Raw genomic sequence first — 21,453 nt, forward strand, 5'->3', positions numbered from 1 at the left:
CATGCACTTACAGTCCTAGCTACTCAGGAGGCTGAGATAGGAGGATGGCTTGAGCCTGAGAGGCAGAGGTTGCAGTGAGCTGAGATTGTACCACCGCACTCCAGCCTGGGTGACAGAGTACGACCCTGTCTCAAAAAAATAAAATTTGTTTTTATTTCGATTATTGACTTTAAATACTAGGAAAAAAAATGAATTAAATAACGAAAATGCCACTACCAGCATTTTAAACTACTGAATTTCAAGTATATTATATTTAAAGGTAAAAGTATGAATTCTGTGAAAGTGAAACAAACTTTCTTTTTGTACATAGCACAGAGCTGTGTATAAGTAATTTGATTTTATTGTTTGTTTGATAATCCATTGATCTCTTAAATACAGCTTTAATTTATTATTGGGAATATCAGATTACTGATACAGGGATTATAATTTTGAGTTTTGTCATTTGGAGATATGTAGATACAATTTCCTGTAGATGCCAAAATGTTGAAAAATTTTAATAAATAAATTGCGATAAGCTATCTCTTCCTTTTTCTCCTATTATTCTCTCTGACTCCTGTTCTTTATTCCACCCCTTCCCTAGATATTCTGGACTACCAGTGACTCTGTATTTTTGACTCTATATTTTTGTTTCTCAGCAATCAAATTTATTCCTTCTCACTGGCTAGCTGCCTCTTCTCCAAGCAAGCTAGCATATCATTATCAAGTTAATCTTTCTAACCACTCTACTATATTAGAGAACCTCTTCAGGAACCTTTCTGTGTCTCCCCAATCTCTGAAATCATTTGAAATCCAATCGTAGTTTGGTATTCAAAGCCACCACAATTTAGTGCTTGTAGAGTCTTGTCTCCCATTAGAATCCCTAATGTGGAGAATTATCTTCTTGCTTGGTCTTTTCCTTGTTCCTGTCTCTCACATCACCTTTGTTCTCATCTCGTAGAATGACCATGTCTGTCTTCATTTTTCCAAAGTTACTCATTAGTGATAATTTAAGTCTCTCCTTCTGCCAAACTCTTCATCCTATTTGAGTTCACATTGAGATCTCAAATCTCTAGAGTTTGTACAAGTTTGACAGTCTTTATCATTCATTGGGAGAAATACATATTTTTATGTTATTACTCTATTAGAGTTATTATTTTTATTAGTTATTACTCTAGTATCTCACATGCTTATGTCTTTCCAAGCAGTGCTTATCTTTTATACTCTTATTATTTGTTCCATTATTTCTTGAGTACCTACCATGTGCAACTGTGGGCTAGAGTACTATATTATATAGGGTGCAACATAGAATATGTATATATAACATATACTATGTTATGTAGGGTGCAATATGGAAAGGTAAGATCCATACCCAAAGTTAGGCAACTGTTTGAGTTGTCCCATATAAATAACTTAAACACTGTAGAAGTGTTTGAGAGATCCTTAGGGAATGATGCAAGTGGCATTTGAGCTATTCATTTAGAAAAAAGTTTAGAAACATGCAGTCTAAAAGGAAGAGATAGAGGCAATAGAAAAAATATACTAAAGATTAACAGCTGTTTATCCTGATTGGCTAACTTTAGACGTTGTGTCAGAAAGCAATAGTGTGGGCTAGAGAAAGTGGGAATGGCTCTTAAGAAGTAGGAAAGGGCAAGTCTAAAGATTTTGAACTTAGATACCGACCTGTGTTGCAGTGAATAATCATAGCTTATTCTTCATGAAAGTATATATTCTTTCACACTACCCAGGACAGTATTATACATTTGTTTTTTATCTGAAGGAATGAAAAAACAAAATTATTATTTTTGCTCTTTTAATCCTCAGAATTGAAACTAGACTCTCATATTTAGGGAGTTAGCAAAGAAAAAAATAAGAATTCCTCCCCCGCACCACCACCCTTCAGACATATCCCCTACTCTTCATATTGATTTTGGGATTATTGGTTTTTTTATTCAGAGTTGTTTAGAATTTTAGCTCATATTATATACTTTTTTTTGGAGGGTAGGATGAGAATGATCAACGTGGATTTAAGTCACTGGAACCAAAGCCTGTCTCTTTTTCATTTATAGTGTAAATATACAATGTAGTCTTCACTTTGTGGCACTAATCTTAACTGTTAAAGTTAGTTCAGGCATAGATTAACTGAATTGTTAGAGTCTGTTTTCAATCTGACATTGGTATCTATTTTTTAGGGTCATGTGAAGGTGGTGCGCTACTTAGTCAAAGAAGTCAATCAGTTTCCATCAGATTCTGAATGTATGAGATACATAGCAACCATCACTGATAAGGTAATACGTTGTTCACTGTATGAGCAAGGGACTCTATTCAGTTAATGTATCTTCCATTCTAAGAAAAATTTTTAGTTTGAGTAGTAAAGTGTAATATATAGCCATTTTATGTATCTAGTATTTGGGAATGAAGTGTGCGATTTAAGAGATTCTCGCCGATTATTTACTTACCTAATGAATCAATAAAACATCCTCTGCTATAGGATTATCTTATCTTTAGAAATAATACTTGAGGCCAGGCGTGGTGGCTCAAGCCTGTAACCCCAGCACTTCGGGAGGCCGAGACGGGCGGATCACGAGGTCAGGAGATCGAGACCATCCTGGCTAACACGGTGAAACCCCGTCTCTACTAAAAAAATACAAAAAACTAGCCGGGCGTGGTGGCGGGCGCCTGTAGATCCAGCTACTCGGGAGGCTGAGGCAGGAGAATGGCATAAACCTGGGAGGCGGAGCTTGCAGTGAGCTGAGATCCGGCCACTGCACTTCAGCCTGGGCAACAGAGCAAGACTCTATCTCAAAAAAAATAAATAAATAAAAATAAAATTAGTACTTGAAGCCAGGCACAGTGGCTCACCCTTGTAATCCCAGCAGTTTGGGAGGCCGAGGCAGGTGGATTACATGAACCCAAGAGTTCAAGACCAGCTTGGGCAACATGGAGAGACCCCATCTCTACAAAAATACAAAAATTAGCCTGGCATGTTGGCGTGTGCCTTTAATCCCAGCTACTTGGAAGGCTGAGGCACAAAAATTGCTTGAACCCAGAAGGTGGAGGTTGCAGTGAGTCAGGAGTGTGCCATTGCACTCCAGTCTGGACAACAGAGCAAGACTCTGTCTCAAAAAATAAAATAAAAATAAAAAAATTATTGAGCTAATTTAATTTTTATGTGAACACTAAGTAATTCAAAGCAACATGTTATTATTCATTAGGGCTGTCTTCTGTATATGTATGTTTATGTTTATCCAGACTGATACCTATATTGAGAAAGCATTGAATCCAATAGATTTTTATTTCCCAGTAAAATGAACATAGTACTTTTAATCATGAGCAAGAAGTCTTGAGCGTGATGTAAAAGTTAGGGTAACTTTTAGTTTTAACTAAGTTTTAGAATGAATTGGCTAAGAATTTTGCAGGAAATGTAGGGAAGATAAAATTGAATCCTATTAGAGATCAAATTGAGACCTCCTGGAGACATACATTTTGATTTGGAGTTTACACTAACACTTGAATAAAATCCTAACACATGCCTCTGAAAACCAAAGAGGCCGACAAATCTTAAAAATGTCTTCTTATTACGTTTACACAGTTGCTATTTCATAATAGTGAACAGCTTTTCCCTATAAGTTTTAATTTAAACTAGTTAGGTCACTGTCTTTCCTAGCTCTAGATTTGTCCATGACAATTAACATTCCTATGTATTACAGGTTTTTAGGGGCAGAGAGGGAGATTAAAAATAAATATTTTTAATAATACTAAGAATAAGACTGGTTTAGTGGCACACAGCTGTAGTCTCAGGTACGCATTAGTCTCATGTACTTGGGAGGCTGAGGTGAGAAGATCGCTTGAGCCCAGGAGTTAAAGGTTACAGTGTACTATGATTGTGCCTATTAATAGCCTCTGCATTTAAGCCTGGGCAACATGGCAAACCCCTCTCTCTAAAATTAAATAAAGAAAAATTTTATAAAAATAAGAAAGTACTGTTTTGCTGTCCTAAAGTGTGACTTGAGAATGAAATCACTGAGAAAGTTATATAAGTACATGTATCTGATTCCTTTATAAATGTTTCTTGTACATGAAATTGGAGCAACAGAGCTTAAATATTTGAGGACATTTCTCAAAAAATTTTCAAATCTGTTTTCTTTGTTGACATTGACTATTTCCTTTATCCTATTAACCAACCAACATAAATTATTGTAGTTCTGTTTGCTGTACAATTTCTTATATTTAAATTAGAGGATAAATGATTTTTGTTTCTAAAGTGCCTGTTAAATGGATATTATTTTGAAGAATAACAAAAGCTGCTCTTTGATTCTTTATTTGTATATATTCCTAAATATACTATGTCAATTATGTTTTTATTTGCACGCCTTTTTTCCCCCTTTCATGGATCTTTATTGCTTAGGTTTGAGTACCTTACTAAAGATCTTCATGTTTTTAGGAATTTCTCTAAGTGGGAATTGTTCTGTGAGCCTGGAAACATCTTAATTTTGTATTATAGGAGATGCTGAAGAAGTGTCATCTTTGTATGGAGTCAATAGTACAAGCCAAAGATAGACAGGCTGCTGAAGCAAACAAAAACGCCAGCATTTTGTTAGAGGAGTTAGACTTGGAAAAGGTAATAATAATCTTTACATGTGAAAACTACCCACTTTTTTCCATCTTGTTTTCTCTTCTTTTGATTTGTAATCCGTTTTTGTTTTGTTTTGTTTTGTTTGCTTTAAATTATGTACATGGTTTCTTTCTACATTTGGCTCAAATCGTGGAGAGAATTATGAGTACATTGAACATCATTAAAAGCTTCTCTTTGTAATGAAATTAACAACATTTTGTTATAGGAATTGCATTGATCTGGAAGTCAGAAAACTTAGCTTCTAGTTCTGGATTTTAGTCTTATCTCAGCTAATGATCTCTTAATCCTCAACCACATCTGTTGTTTTTTGATATTAGGCCTTGTAATGTATTGCCAGCAGGTTTATCACAAGTACCAAATGCACTACCAAGGCATAACCAACCAGTGAAATACAAATCTTGGAATGTCTAATGAGTACACTTTTTAAATGGGTGACTTCTCTTGTACTTTTCTCTTTCAGGCAGACTACAGCATCATTCCCATCTATTCCCATGGGGAGTAAAATACACCAAAACAGCATATAGTTTGGACAGTCTTATAGCTTCTTCACTCCCCTTTTCTGCCACATTTTCCCCTATAATTCTGTACTGTAGAACTTAATTGAAGTAATCATAGGGAAATAATTGGTTTGACATTGAATATTATGGAACTGCCATATCTCATCTTTTATAAAAAGGTCAATAGCCAGGCACAGTAGCTCACGCCTATATTCCCAGCACTTTGGGAGGGCGAGGCGGGTGCATCACCTGAGGTCAGGAGTTTGAGACCAGCCTGGCCAACATGGCAAAACCCCATCTCTACAAAAAATACGAAAATTAGCAAGACGTGCTGATGCATGCCTGTAATCCCATCTACTCGGGAGGCTGACGCAGGAGAATCACTTGAACCCGGGAGGCGGAGATTGCAGTGAGCCAAGATCATGCCACTGCACTCCAGCCTGGGCAAAAGAGTGAGACTCCATCTCAAAAAATAAATAAAATGTTTTTAAAAAGGTCAAAGTGCTGTAAAATTTAACATGTACTGTTTAAATTTATAAAGGATATGCAGTGATAATTATGCATATGCATTTTTTGACTTGTTAGCTACATTCTTTTTTAACTATACTTGCTTTATTAAGCTCTACATTTTATCCTGCATTAATATGAATCATTTGAAATACTTTATTCTAATTTAAATTTGAAAATACTGTTTCCTGAAAAAATGTATTTTATTTTGGAGGCTCTTCATTTTTAAAAATTTCTGGTTTATATTCTGAGCAAATTAAAATTAGCTTTTTTGGCCATTTAAAAATGTTAAAAGAATGTGAGTGCATTAAGAGATATAATGACCACTATAATTACTACTTGACCTATTTTTATATTCACTACCTAACATTTATTTAATGCCTGCTAAATACTAGGCAGTATAATTGGGCCAAGTTGTGTGATAGAATATATATTTGATTCTTTAAATTTTTGGTTTTTTATTATAACAGTGTGCTCAGTTTAAACAGACAAAGATAAGAACAGTTGCCATCATTTTAAGATAACTGAAGTTAGAAATCTGATATGATTGATTTAAAATCTTTACCTCTGCAATTACCTCTAAGACCTTTTAAGACCCTGCAATGATCCGCCGACCCACTCCACTTCTTACACCTCTCTGGCCTTGTTTTCTGTTACTCTTTCTCTTAGTCACCTTGCGCTATCCATACTGACCATCTTCTTTTTGTTTGTGCTGTCAGCAGCATCTTCTGTGAATGTCCCTTAGATGTCCTCATGTTTTAGTTTCCTCTTCCCAAGTACTTTTCTGCTCTTCTCTGCTTTATTTTTCTCTTTTCAACATTCTAAATACTGTATTCATTCAAAATACTTAATTATCTTGTTTGTCTCTCTCTACCACTAGAACATATGTGCCACAAAATAGTGTCTGGCATGTTGTAGGCACTGAATAAATATTTGTTGAATGAATAAATATTCACACTTATCGTGATGGTGTACTTTTTTAAAAAAACAGAATCATGCAAACATATTACTCTAATACTTGCTTTCCCCTCTCTTAGTAACTGATGGATATTGTCATTTGATAGTGATTTTAAGTTACTGCAGAATAGTCCATAATAAGTTTGTTTCCAGTTTTTTCTCACGACAAATAAAGTTGCAATAAACACCCTTATACATATTTTTTAAATATTTTGCTCCTTTTATTTTTATGAAGTAAGTTCCTTCATGTGGGTCAACATACAGTAGTTCCTTTTTTTGTGGTTTTGCTTTCCCTATGGTCTGAAAATATTAAATGAAAAATTCCAGAAATAAACAATTCATGAGTTTCGTGTTGCATGCCGTTTTGAGTAGTGTGATGAAATTTTGCGCCGTCCTTTTCTGTCCCACCTGGGACATGAATCCTTTTGTCCGGTGTATCCACTTAGTAACCCTCAGTTATCAGATTGACTGTTGAGGTATCACAGTGCTTGTGTTCAAGAAACCCTAATTTTACTTAATAATGGCCCCAAAGTGCAAGAGTAGTGTTACTGGCATATTGTTATAATTGTTCTATTTTATTGTTATTGTTGCTTATCTTTCATTGTGCCTAATTTATAAATTTTATCATGGGTTTCTATGAAAAAACATATATATACAGGGTCCAGTGCTATCCAAGGTTTCAGGCATCTACCAGGGATCTTGGAACGTATTTATTCATCATGGATAAGTGCCCGATAAGGGGGCACTAATGTATTTTTAGTTTAGTAGATACTTACAGAATACTTTCCTAGTACCATCAGCAATACACCAATGTCATTTCCTTGTATTCTTGCCAGCCTTATTTAACCTTAATGTTTATACTTTCAAGAGCCTTAGTTTTAAGATAAGTGAAAAGAAGCTTCTTTTAAATGTCATTGTGTATTTTTCCATAATATTGAAACCAAAGGTAATGAAGAATTCTTAATCATAAATTAATTCCATCTAAATTGATTCCTCCACATGCATTATATACTTTTATGTGTAGTTTTGAGTGAGCATGGAACATATGTAAAATTTTAAATTATACAGGAGCCACTTTTTTCCTGAACGACAGCCCATATTTTTATTTGAAAGATTATCAGATTGGGATATTAGAGTTTGGTTCACTATTTTTTAGTTATAATTTATATCTGGGAAAATGTACTTCTTTAGCCTTCTGAGTTATATTACATTCTGGCTTCATCGCTGGAGTTGGTCTTGACTGGTCTGAGTTGAGATTCTCCATACGTAAGTTATTCCTTGTATAAAAGTGCTTCTTTGGTCAGTCTTTCTATTTTGGAAAATTTGGTTTATAAAAACTGCTGCAGTAAGCTGGGCATGGTGGTACATGCTTATAGTCCCAGCTACTCGGGAGGCTGAGCCCAGGAGTTCAAATCCGACCTGGCCAATGTAGTGAGACCCAGTCTCTACAAAAGAAAAAGAGATCAGTGGCCATTATATTAAGGCACCAGATTTTTTAATACTTACTCAGTAAACGTTTATTTATTGAGCATTTACTAAGTAGAAGAGTCCCTGCTCGGGAGTAGTTCCATCTGGTCAAGCTATGGAATCCTCTTAACAGTTAATTACTTGCTCTCTTAGAACATTAACAACTAAGTTATGTTCTTGTCTTGGCTGTTAGAATCCCTAGCAGGTATTTTAAACTTACATTTTTGATATAGTTATTTCACCCCTTTCACTTCATTTTAGTTTTTTTTCCTCTACCTTTTTTTTTTTTTTTTTGTAAACTTTTAGGGAGCTAGGTAATAGTATATTTTTCAAACACAACCTATCCCATTCTTGGTTTCACACATTTCATTCTTGGATTATTGCTTTCTATCTTTTCAACTTTACACCCTCTAGAATTCTACTTTTAATAATCCTGCCAACACCACCGACCAATAAATGGTAAGAACCATTTATGTCATACTACCCTTTCATTATTCCTTACTCCTGTCTTTCTTCTTATTCTCACATGAACCTCAGTAACTAAATGTGTCAAGAAAAAACAATCTTTACGACTAATTTTACTTGAAATATGTGACAACGAACCCTTTTATGCTGACCAGTAGCTATACTAGGTTTCCCTAGCCCTTTAATGCTGACCAGTAGTTAAAATGCTGCATTTCCTTAGTTTAATTTAATCTTCCGTTCATCTAGACCACTGTTTCTTACTTTCTCCCTTATCCTAAGAACTCCAGCACCACCTCTCTTTCACTTTCAGTACGTGACCTTGCATCCTGAGAAAATTGAATCATCGGAAGAAAACTTGCAAAGACTTTCCCTACACCATCTATCTGCCCACCAGTACCTGCATCTCCTCTTCTTTACCTTTAATGAGAAAATGGAAGCGTCAGAAGAAAACTTCCAAAGACTTTGCCTACCCTATCTATCCACCCACCAACATCTACACCCATATACTTCCTACCGGTGACTAGATAAACTTTTTTTTTTTTTTAGACAGAGCCGTGCTCTGTCCCCCATGTCGGAGAGCAGTGGCACGATCTCAGCTCACTGCAACCTCCACCTCACAGGTTGAAGTGATTCTTCTGCTTCAGCCTCCGAAGTAGCTGGGATTACAGGCATGGGCCACCATGCCCTACTAATTTTTGTATTTTTGGTAGATATGGGGTTTCACCATGTTAGCCAGGCTGGTCTTGAACTCCTGATCTTAGGCAATCTGCCAGCCTTGGCCTCTCAAAGTGCTGGGAATAACAGGTGTGAGCCACCGCACCCGGCCTAGATAAACTTTTGGTAACCAGTCCCTTCATTGTGTACTAGATCCTATATGGTTTCTCCTTCTCAACAGCACTGTCGGTAGCAATTCTCTTTTCTTTCTCCTATTTTTTCCCTCTCTTGAATCATTCTCATCAGCATACACACTTATATCTCCAATCTTAAACACAGAAAACCTTTTGACTTCAACCCTCTTGCCTCAGCCTTTTAGCTACAGACCCATTCCTCTGCTTCCCTTGGCAATAAAGATCCCTGAACCGCTGCTTTCAGTCACCTCCATTTTTTTCCCATTATCCTGAATCTGTTCCTGACAGGCTGGCTCTCACTCCCACAACTCTCTAAAATTAAGCTTTTGTGGTTTCCAGTGACTTTCATGTAGCTAAATCCAATGGTTACTTCTCCTCTCCATCTTTATCTTACTGAATAAGTAATAATATTTGATATACTCTCTTCACTTGGCTTTAATGCCACTGCAGGCCCTTTTTTTCCTCCTACCTGTCTGGATGTTCCTGTCTCCTCTTGCTGGTTCCCTCTTCTCCCCTACCTTTTAGTGAAAAGCCTTTTGACTCGTTACATGGTCTTCTTTATCCACTGGTGATCTTATCCTGCCCACTAACTTTAAAGGTACACCAGTTGATCCCAAATGTGTACCTCTAGCCCAGACTTCTTTGCTAAACTTCAGTCTCATATATTCAGCTAGCTACTCAACATGTCCATTTGAATACCTAATTAGACGTCTCACACTTGATGTGTCCAAATATGAACTCCTGATCTTTGCCCACCCCAAACCCACAACTCTAATTGCTCAGGCCAGAAACCTTGAAGTCATCCTTAATTTCTCTCTTTACTCCATTGTATTGAAAAATCTTGTTACCTTTGCCTGAAAATCAGTTACTCGGGAGGTGGAGTTGGGAGGATCACCTGAGCCTGGGGAGGTCACTGCAGTGAGCTGTGATTGTGCTACTGTACTCCAGCCTAGGCAACAGTGTGAGACCTTGTCTCAAAATATAGGTATATAATCTTAATCACTTCTCACCATGGTTCAAACAATTAATTTAATCTCATACTTGCATTAGTCATTTAACTGGTCTCCCTGATTCCATCATTGCTTGTAGTTTATGTAGCACTCTGAGTGATCCTCTTCAATTATCTAAATCAAATCATATCACACTTCAGTTCAGAGCCCGACAATGACTTTCCATTTCCCTCTCAGTAAAAGATAGTCTTTCAAATGCTCTGCAAGGCTTTAGGTTATCAAAGCCTCCGGATACTGTTCCCTGAAACTCATTTTCTACTGTTCTTAGCCATGCTAGCTTACTTGAATATATTGGGTCCAATTCTAACTTAGAGCTTTTGTACTGGCTCTTCTCTTTGGCTGACATATTTCATGTCCTTCAAGTGTTCACTTAACTTCATCTCATGAGGGGTACACTGATTACCCTATTTAAAAATCAAAACCCCCCATTTGTCTCCATACACACATTTTTCATCTCGCTGCTTTTTCCCCTTTTTTACATTGCACTTATCACCTTTTAACAAACTATAATGTATGCGTTCTATTTATCTGTATCTACCCTCCTCTAACCAACTAAATGTAAACTTGGTGAAGGCAGGGATGTTTTATCCGTTTTACTGATGAAACTAGAACCATGCATAGCACATAGCAAGTTACCAGAAAATTTTTGTTGGATCTTCTCCCTACCTTCCTTTGAAACTTCTTGATCTCTTTCTTCTGTTGATCTTACTACTCTTTATTGAGAAATGAAATCTTGATGCTACCTTTAGGTTCTCACTTATTTTTGCCTCCCATTCTTTACATCCAGTCAGTGAATTAACTTGGTAAGTTAACTTAGACCAGTATCTGGCACATATTAGACCCTCTATATATTGGCTGTATCAGCACTGTCATCATGATCATTATCATCATCACTACCATCACCTTTTATTTAGCTTTGGCAGTCTCTGTGTCTGCCTTCTGTTCCATCCACTTCCTCTCTGAGTGGTCACTTCTCACTCAAAATTTTGCATTTGGCTTCTTAAAAGTCTCCCTGTGTGTGTGTGTGTGTCCCTCTCTTTTGTCTTCAGTATTCCTTTTCTGCTCCACTGTAACTTCCAGTTTCACTTTTTTTTCTTTTTTTTTTTTTTGTAAAGATGGAGTCTCGCTCTGTTGCCAGGCTGGACAGCCGTGGCGCAAACTTGGCTCACTGCAACCTCCGCCTCCTGGGTTCAAGCGATTCTCCTGCCCTCAGCCTACCGAGTAGCTGGCACTACAGGCACGCATCACCATGCCCAGCTAATTTTTGTATTTTTCCTAGAGACAGGGTTTCACCATGTTGGCCAGAATTGTCTCGATGTCTTGACATCGTGATCTGCCCGCCTTGGCCTTCCAAAGTGTTGGGATTACAGGCATGAGCCCACATATTTTTTTTTAATACACAGGTGCGACGCCTTACTTTCTCCTCAGAAACCCTCAGTGCCTCTTTGTTGATTGCATGGGAAATTCTAAACATTCAGGTCCTCGTCTCTTATTTCTCCAGGCTCATCTTTCACTATGGTTCTCTACTCCTCACATATCCCATTCACTTTCATATATCCAAATCTGCAGTGCAGTATTTGTTTAGTCTGGACTGGCTCTCTCCAATTCCTTAAATTCTCATTTTATAAAGCCTAACTCCCAAGTGTCACTTTGTTTCCTGAGCCCTCAATTAGAAGTCATCAGTTGGGTTAGTGCCCTCTCCCATTCCACAGTGAAGTTATTCTACAACTTGACCCTTTTTCTCAAAGCCTCTAACCTCCCCCACATACACTAACAAACATGACAGCAGTTCTCCAAGAAGTAAAATGAGATTTAGGCTTATGAGAGAAAGTGAGACAAAATATAGAAAGTGAGACTGAGTTTTTAGTTGTATTTTCTTATGCCTCTGGACATATTTGAATCTTCATGGTTTAGTTACTCTTTCCATATGCTGTCTGGGATTTTCTATCAGTTATTAGCACCTCTCCCTATGCCTTTATCTTCAATTTCTACCGTTTTACTAACTCCTACCCACTACCTACAGCTTCAGTCAAGGCAGAGGTACAATCAAGGTAGCTCTATCCTAATGGAACTTTTTCCCAAATTTAGTATTTTGCTTTTCTTTTAATGCTTATAATAATCTCTGTGTCTTATTAACTATTTTAAATTAAATCTAGGCTCAGAACCATGTGACCTGCTTCTCCAGTAAACTAACTGTGGTGGAGGTAACCAATGGCATCTCAACTGACAAATCCTTGTTTTATTTTATTTTATTTTATTTTTTGTTTGTTTTCAGTTACAAAGCACGCCAAATCCATTTACCTCTTCAATTCTTATTGATGCCCACTTTTATGAGGTTTACCAGTGTTCATCTGGCCTTCCTTTTCCCATTGGAGTTGCTTTCTCCTGTTTGTCTTCCTCTATCTGATTATGCCTTTCAGAAGCCTCATTTGTTCTTCCTTTACCCCTTAGATATTCTCTGTGTCACACACATACATACATAAACTCTCTCTCTCTATATATATGTATAATATTTATATATTTTATTATATATAGTAAAATAGTAGGTATATGTGTGTATGTTTATAGACCCTCACAGTTATAACTTTTTCCTCTGGTTACCTCATTTATTAGTTTCAGCTACCACCTGCAAACTTATAATGCCTCTTTTCCTGTATCTGTTGATCCACACTTGCTAATTCTGCTTACTTTTAGAGCTCCATGCCATGTAAAGTTGGGTCATTTTGTAGCCATAGCTTGGTATCTCCCCCCCAGAAATTTTCCCTAGGACCTCTGAATTAGTGCCCTACCTACTCTTAGTGACTATTAAGAGGGTTAGTAAAATATATCAGATTATCAAAACACCGGCATTAAAACTTCAAAATTTAGACACCAGTAAATACTTACCTCTTAGGGTTAAACTCTGAAGTTGGATAATCCAGACTCAAATTACTCTTGCCAAAGGGCTACCCCTGACTGACTCTACACGCCCTGAGAAATTTGCATATCTAAGACCCAGCCACACCCTATGACCTACCCAAACCTACCACCCCCATCAACATCTAGCACATATATGCTTAAATGAAATCCTGGTTTCTGAATTAAAACTCTTATACTTTTAAAAAAGTTCTCCACCCCCAAATCCCCCCCGCCCCCCACTTAAATAGCAGTCATAATTAGCTCCTGCTACCAGACAAGTTCAAAATTCCAGCAAAATGAACAACCCATCATGGATGAGCCAAAACTCTAAAACTTCATTTGCTGTTTTGAGCCTCCCCCAAACCATTCCTTTCCCGGGATTTTTCTGTCCAAACACATACGACACAGATAAAATATTGGTTTTGTTATTCCTAATCCTGAAGGAGAGAGACTTAATACACCCTTGTAGCCACAGCTGCTTTGTTAATACGCTTTTCTGGTGCACATTTCACCTTTGTTTTCACTCCTCCTCTCCCTCTTATACCTACTTACCTCTTCCACAAAGTCAAAGCTAGACAGAACAACCACACTTCTACCTCCTTCACTGGGGTCCACGTGGAGAAAACACATAAGCAAGGCTCAAATGAAGCACATGCTCAGTTGCTTCTTTCAAACTCACCAATCAGATATTACTCCTCCCTTGTGGTGATCCAGGGAGTAAAGGTCATCAGTTACTGTTTTGTTCCTAATACTTCAGCAGGGGTAAAAGCTCCTCCTCTACTGATCTTCAGATTGGAGCTTTCTGGGAGTCCAGCATAAATTTCCAGGGTTAGGATGCAGGCAGTTTCTGTATCTTTAGCTTTTAGATGCATTCTTTCCTAAAATCCGTCTGCCTGGGAAAGTATGGGTATTCTGCATGGTTTTCCTTCCATGTTTCCCTTTTCAGGAACAAGACTTATCTCTCACCTAGCCTAAGGTAAGTATGTTGCATTGCCCCAGGGTGTGAAAACTTGGTGGTGGGCCAAACTTTTCAAGAACCTAGCTGAGAGCTGGTTTGACTGTCTTGGGTTATCAAAACTTTTTAAATTTGGCTTAAAAAAAAAAAAAAAGAACCTAAGAGAAGGTTAATTTGAAAGGCAGGACAGAGGGTATCTAGCAAAAGCACAACACTTAAAAGATGAAGTCAGACTTTTTTTAATGGAAACTAAATATTGTTTGGCTTATGAATTTGTGAGGACTGGTTTTACGTGTTGTAGGCTCCGTGCCTTAACTGACATTGTTTTTACACACATTTAAAATACACATAAAATAATTCAGAATGCTAGATTATGGGTGGAGAATAGTTTTTAAGAAACATCTTTTAGGTGACATGCAGACAGAGTTTAAAGATGATTTTCATACCTTTATGAACCAAGAATGAAAATTTAACAGTTTAAATAGTTTATTAAGATATATTTTTGGACTTTTAAACCTACACTTAGTTTTTTGACTGTGAAAGTAATAATGTACTCATTTTAACAAATAGAAACAATGTATAGTTATATAAAGTAAAATTGAAAGACACCGTCTTTCTGCTATCCCTCTTCCTGTTCCACCCTCCAGAGGTAGTCTCTATTAGCCTTTTATTTATAACTTTTATGGGGTTTTTTCTGTGTTTATACAAATCGATGCACAAAGAGGGTTCTCTTCTCTCATAAAAGTGATTATTAGTCTTCAGTGTGCCTTTTTTTCCTCCTAACAAATGTAAACTGGAAGCATTTTCCCAAGTACATATGGTGGCTATCTAGTATTCTGTTAATATATCCTGTTAATTTATTCCTTCCCATTGATAGATTTACCTGGTTGCCATGTATTGCCATTATAATCAATTTGCAAAGAAAATTGCTGAACCCTTGAGTTTTTCACTAGAGATAGACATTTTATAGAATAAGTTGTTAGGATAAGCAGTTTGTAATTTTTCTTAGGAGCCTTTCAAATTAGTTTTTCTAAAATGTAAATATTCATGCCGACAGCAGTACAGGAGATAATTCAGTTTCTCAGACTTGTGCTGATATCTGATGCTTTTTTAAATTTTGCCAAATTAATGATCAAAAAATGGTTCTTTGTCAGTTCAACTTACATGTCCTTAATGATTAAAAGCTACGTATTTGTTTATTATTTACCCATTTTAAAATTAGTCTTATATTGTTAATTTGATCTTGATATTGTAAAAATAATGTCTCTTTAGAGTGGTTTGAATATGATCTTGATAAAACAATGAATTGAACTAGATGACTTTGAATTTTATGATATCATGGTTTCCTTATTATTAAATGATTATGTGACAACTTTTTCTCCAGGGTAAATTTCAATGTTATATCTCTGCTTTATTGATCTTTAACAGTTAAGGGAAGAAAGTCGGAGGCTGGCTTTGGCTGCGAAAAGAGAAAAAAGAAAAGAGAAGAGAAGGAAGAAAAAGGAAGAGCAAAGAAGAAAACTAGAAGAAATCGAAGCCAAAAATAAAGAAAACTTTGAACTCCAAGCTGCTCAAGAAAAAGAAAAGCTTAAAGTTGAAGGTATTTTCTCAACAACCCTCCCATTTGTTTTATATTCTAGTTAAAATTATATTTACTTGATTATCAGTCACTCTTGAAAATATACTTTTAAGTTATTAAACCCTTAAGATAGGCCATGCACAGTGGCTCACGCCCATAATCCCCGCATTTGTAGCAGGTCAAGGTGGGAGAGTCACTTGAGTCTAGGAGTTCAAGACCAGCCTGGGCAACAAAGTGAGACTGTCTCTACAAAAAAAGGAAAAAAAAAATTTTAATTAGCTGGGCACAGGAGCATACCCCTGTAATCCCAGCTAGCTACTGGGAATAAGGGAGTAAGGTGGGAGGATCACTTCAGCCTGGGAGGTTGAGACTGGAGTGAGCCATGATGTGGCACCACTGCACTCCAGCCTGGGTGACAGAGCAAGACCCTGTGTCAAAAAAAAGAGAAAAGAAAAGATATATGCTTTTTTTGTTGTTGACCGAATTCCTCCCTAACTTTGTTATGAAAAATTTCAAACCTACAGACAAGTTGAAAGATGATAAAATGAATACCTGAATACATTACACCTAGATTGACAAAATTGTTAACATTTTACCATATATGCTTTATTTTTCTCTTTAAGTACTTCCACATATTTTTTTCTGAGCCATCTGAAAGTAAATTGCAGACATCCTGACACTGCACCTGTAAGTCCTTTTCTCTTTTTTTTTGAGACTGAGTCTTGCTCTGTCGCCCAAGCTGGAGTGCAGTAGTGTGCTCTCGGCTCACTGCAACCTCCGTTTCCTGGGTTCAAGCTATTCTCCTGCCTTAGCCTCCCAAGTAGCTAAGACTACAGGCATGCGCCACCATGTCCACCTAATTTTTGTATTTTTAGCAGAGAGGGGATTTTGCCACGTTGGCCAGGGTAGCCTCTAACTCCTGATCTCAAGTGATCCCCCCCACCTCAGCCTCCCAAAGTACTGGGATTACAGGTGTGATCCACTGCGCTGGCCACCTATAAATAATTAAGCCCACATCCCAAGAATGACATTTGCTTACATCATCATAATACTGTTTTAGGTATTATAAATGGTAATTTCATAATATCATCTACAATTCAGATCATCAATTTCTTCAAATGAGGGAATTATTTTTAACTAGGTTGTAATCAAAAGGTTATTTGGGATGGAAGTATAGTAATCCTGTCCCTTCATATCCACAGGGAATGGTTTCCAGGACCCTCATGGATACCAAAATTCAGATACTTAAGTCTTTATATAACATGGTGTAATATTTGCATAAAAATTATGCACATTCTTCCATATACTTTAAATCATCTCTATATTACCTCTAATACCTAATATAACGTAAATGCTGTGTAAATAGTTGTTATACTGTGTTTTTTTAATTTGTATTTTTTTATTGTTTTGTTTTTTGAATACTTTCAATCTAGTGTTGGTTAAATCTGTGGATAAAGAGGACTGACTGTATTGTGGGAAGGAACCATTGCCATGAAACCACCAAAAATATGTGCATGCAATGTGTGTATGTGTGTTTGTGTTGTTTTTTGTTTTTTGTTTTTTTTAATTTCCCTTCTCCAGCCTTTTATTTTGAAAATTTTCAAACTACAGAAAAGTTTAAGGATTAATATGGTGAACACCTCTATGTCACCTACATTTTTAAAGCATTTTGGCACACATGGGATATGTCTTCTCTTTTTTTGAGTAGTTTACATGTAAGCTATACACATCACGTGAAATCACCCCTAGATACTTGATTACGTATTTCTCAGAAAGAGGACATGATTTTACATAACTGCAACATTAAGAAATTTAATAATTATATAATAATACATAATATACAGTAATACTTATATTTTCCAAACTGTCCTCCAAATTTTTTTTCTCTGAGAAAAGGATACACACACACACACACACACACACACACACACACACACACACACACACATTTTTTTTTTTAAATTCAAGTAGCTGCAAATAGGAAACCAGAGGAAGAGCCCCAGGATGGGACAAATCATGGCTACCCCTCCGCAGCAGAACAGGGGGAGGAGGTGCTCCCTACACCCTTTATGGTCGATTCGGGCCCCCTTGCTCACTCTGCTGCAGCATCCTAGGGGCAGGGCCCCACCTTCCCTGGGACTGGGGTAGTCACTCACCCAGCCTGCCATGCCCCAGCCCCTCTTCCCCACGAAGAGTATCTTATGAGAGGGGATTGTGGGCAGAACAGGAGGCAATGAGGATGAACATTTGATGCTGGTAGCGGCAGCAATGACAGATGTCGAAGAATGGAACACTGAACAAAAAACACCACCACTGTCCAGAGGTAGTTTGTGAACAGAGGAAAAATGGAACCAGAACCTTAGGGGGCAGGGAGGAGCAGGAGGGTTGGGAACAGGCAGGGTGAGCTCCTTGCTATTGGTGCCCCTTCTGAGGAGGGGGAAATGGCCGAGTGGCGGAAGCAAAGTAAGGTTGGGAGAGCGGCCCCAGCCCACCTCAGGCGGTGGCCACAGACTTGTGGGCCTCACCTAGACAATAAGTGACTGCATCTCTATCACCTCAATAGGTACTCAGATCCCAAGCAAAGGGCAAGGGGGCTGGGGCCACAGTGAAGAGGGAGTAGGAGGCTCACACCCCTCCTGCCTTCCTGTAGCCAAAGGGGACTGTCCAACCTAGTGCAGGGACTAGGGGAGGTGGGAAAGGATGAAAAGTGTGAGCCCCACGTAGTGACAAACACAGTTTGGCTGGGGGAATCCTGGGGCCAGCACTCCCTCCATTGGCCATACCTGCTACCAGGGCAGTGGAGTAGAGCGTGCCAGGATGAGATGGGGCTTGGACCCCTTTTAAGGCCAGGGAACCTTCCCAGGCCACACTCTGGGAAGCCAGAGGGAACAGTGGAGGAGCAGAGAGGTTGCCCCAACCCCAGAGAGCAATGTTGCTACTACTAAGGGAGTTGGGATGCAACAGGTGCAGGGTGTGGCGAAGTGGGATGTTAGCCTTGTCCAGGAGGGTACGTGTGTATGCATGGGTCAGCAGGGGGAGCTGGGAACTGAGGCCCGAGGAAAACTGCTTCCCACTCAGCCCATGGGGGCCCTGCAGTAGCTGGTGTGCTGTGTAGTGTGGTGGTGAGGGTACAGGTGGAAGATGGAGGTGGTGGCTGTAAGCAGTGGTGACGGTGGGCCTGGGGAAGGGGTGGGGGCGGTGGGAGCAGAGCAAAAGCTGTCCAGTCCCAGAAGGAAGATGCTCCTTCAAATGAGGCACAGGCAGCACACACGGTCACTGCTCCTTCTGCGAGGACTCCTGCGAGATGCCCCCCTCTTCTTCCTTCTCCAGTTTTTTGGGTCTGCCGCTTGGTTTCCTTCCTGGAGTAGTGGTGGTTTTCCGTGTCTTGGCAGCTCCCTTGTTTTTGCTTCCCTTTGGTTGGCCCCAAGGTCTCTTAGGTGTTGGCACTTTACTGGGCTCCTTCTGACTCCCTACCAGTGCTATCCTGGGACTCACCAGAGGCTGCTTGCGGGGCCTGCCCCTGCCCGACTTCTCAGTGCTGTCCATTTCCTGCCTGGAGGCCAAGGGCTGGCTGCGCTTCGAGCTCGACTCACTCATCTTCCCTTCTCTAAGGAGCAGGTGGAAGAGTGCTGGCTTGAATGGCCTTCTTGGAGCCACGCCAGCACCAGAATGCCCCCCAAAACATTTTTTATAACTACCTGCTGTTCTTTGAACAGAACGTGAGGACACAGAGTATATCAGTCCTGTCCAACTCATTACCAATGAATGTGAGAATAACTTACATGGCTAATAGTAGTAGAGTATCTCTCCTGAGTTTTTCTTTTCTTCAAGTGCTTATAGCTAAATACATTCTGGGAACATTTAGAACTTGCTAATTCAGTATTGCTACTTTTAACAGATGAGCCTGAAGTCTTGACAGAACCTCCAAGTGCCACAACCACTACTACCATAGGTATATCTGCAACCTGGACAACTTTGGCAGGTTCTCATGGTAAAAGAAATAATACCATAACTACAACCAGTTCAAAGAGGAAAAACAGGAAAAATAAAATTACTCCAGAAAACGTTCAAATTATATTTGATGATCCACTACCAATTTCATACAGTCAGCCAGAGAAGGTGAATGGAGAATCCAAGAGCAGCAGTACCAGCGAGAGTGGGGACAGTGATAACATGAGGATTTCTAGCTGCAGCGATGAAAGTAGTAACAGCAACAGCAGTCGTAAGAGTGACAATCATTCACCAGCTGTGGTCACTACCACTGTGAGCAGCAAAAAGCAGCCATCGGTTCTTGTTACATTTCCAAAGGAAGAGAGAAAATCTGTTTCTGGCAAGGCTTCAATAAAGTTAGTTCCAATTTTTATTTTCAATGTTTATAGTGTCATGAAATACCTTATTACTGAATTTTTTGGTAAAGAAAGTAAATTCACAGCTTGCAAAATAGGATTTTTCTTTGTGCTAAAGAAGGTACAGTTTCAATTGAATTGAAGAATAAGGTTTTGCTTAGATTTTGTATTAATGAGACATCAAATTATTTTTACTATATAATTTCTTTTTTTTTTTTTTTGGTTGTTAAACTTAGCACATGAAAAGTATGGATTCTGGTTTCGAAGGGGTTATTACTGTGATTCAACTCTGCTAAATGTGTACCCTAGATAGTATCTTCTTAAAGTTGGCTCTTTAGGCTGGGCACAATGGCTCATGCTTATAATAATAGCTCTTTGGGAGGCCAAAGTGGGAGGATTGCTTGGGCCCAGGAGTTCAGCACCAGCCTGGACAACATAGGGAGACCCTGTCTCTACAAATAATTTTTTTTTTTTAATTAGCCGATGTGATGGCATGCGCCTGTGGTCCCAGCTACTTGGGAGGCGAGGCAGAAGGATCACCTGAACCCGAGAGCTCAAGGCTGCAGTGAGCTGTGATTGCACTGTTGCGCTCCAGCCTGGGTAACGGAGCGAGACCTGTCTCAAAAAGAAAAAAAAAGCTCTTTATATTATATGCTAAATATGAGGAGAAGTGAAAAATAAGGTCGTCATTTGTTATTTAAAAATAAGTTTTAAAAAATTGTGTAGTAGACTACCTTTATCATTTTAAAATTCTACATCTGTTCCGTATTTAATGTACTTTCCCTCTCTCTGTTAAAGATTGTCAGAAACTATCAATGAAGGGACCAGTAATTCTCTATCTACTTGTACAAAATCTGGTCCATCTCCCCTTTCCTCTCCAAATGGGAAGTTAACAGTAGCAAGTCCTAAGCGTGGGCAAAAGAGGGAAGAAGGATGGAAAGAAGTTGTAAGAAGGTGAGTAATTGTTTTTCTCATTCTTTTTATGTGCTATATATCACAGTCAAGTGTTATTTACCTTGTAATTAAATTCTTCCTACTCTTCTAAAAGTTGCAGACAAACTGATGGTTCAAGGCTAAATTTGACCAACAGAAAGAACCTGTGCCATATTTTAGATGAAAAAAAATTACATGTTAATTTGGCCCCTCAAAAGTATTGGAATTTGTTTAAGATTGTGTCTTTTTCAGCTTTATCATCTCAAAGCCCTATATAATACAAAGAATTATTATAAAAGCTACTTGTAAATATTTGATGAATGAGTGGGTAATGATTTTAAATTGTTGATCTAATAATAGTAACTGTTGTCTTTAAATC

The 21,453-nt window shown here is 38.3% G+C and overlaps 2 protein-coding genes across 10 annotated transcripts in view; one reads left to right on the forward strand and one right to left on the reverse strand.

The window, feature by feature from the left end:
- ANKRD17 (ankyrin repeat domain 17) overlaps positions 1-21,453 on the forward strand; it is a 182,527-nt gene that overhangs the window by 140,147 nt on the left and 20,927 nt on the right. For all 9 annotated transcript variants that reach the window (XM_028848507.2, XM_028848508.2, XM_028848511.2 and 6 more), the window contains 5 exons: positions 2,169-2,264; positions 4,481-4,597; positions 15,645-15,816; positions 19,694-20,141; positions 20,940-21,095. In XM_028848507.2, the coding sequence (XP_028704340.2) occupies positions 2,169-2,264; positions 4,481-4,597; positions 15,645-15,816; positions 19,694-20,141; positions 20,940-21,095 (989 nt within the window). The remainder of the gene's footprint in view (positions 1-2,168; positions 2,265-4,480; positions 4,598-15,644; positions 15,817-19,693; positions 20,142-20,939; positions 21,096-21,453) is intronic.
- LOC705105 (high mobility group protein HMG-I/HMG-Y) lies at positions 18,932-19,392 on the reverse strand. The gene has a single exon (XM_015131892.3). It carries the CDS (start codon positions 19,390-19,392, stop codon positions 19,069-19,071), a length of 324 nt encoding a protein of 107 aa, XP_014987378.1. The 3' UTR covers positions 18,932-19,068.

The sequence above is a fragment of the Macaca mulatta genome, chromosome 5, assembly GCF_049350105.2.
Source record: "Macaca mulatta isolate MMU2019108-1 chromosome 5, T2T-MMU8v2.0, whole genome shotgun sequence".
Lineage (NCBI taxonomy): Eukaryota > Metazoa > Chordata > Mammalia > Primates > Cercopithecidae > Macaca > Macaca mulatta.

Bases quoted from the DNA above. Each gene is read 5' to 3' on its own strand.
- LOC705105 (XM_015131892.3), bottom strand. From the start codon at position 19,392: ATGAGTGAGTCGAGCTCGAAGCGCAGCCAGCCCTTGGCCTCCAGGCAG.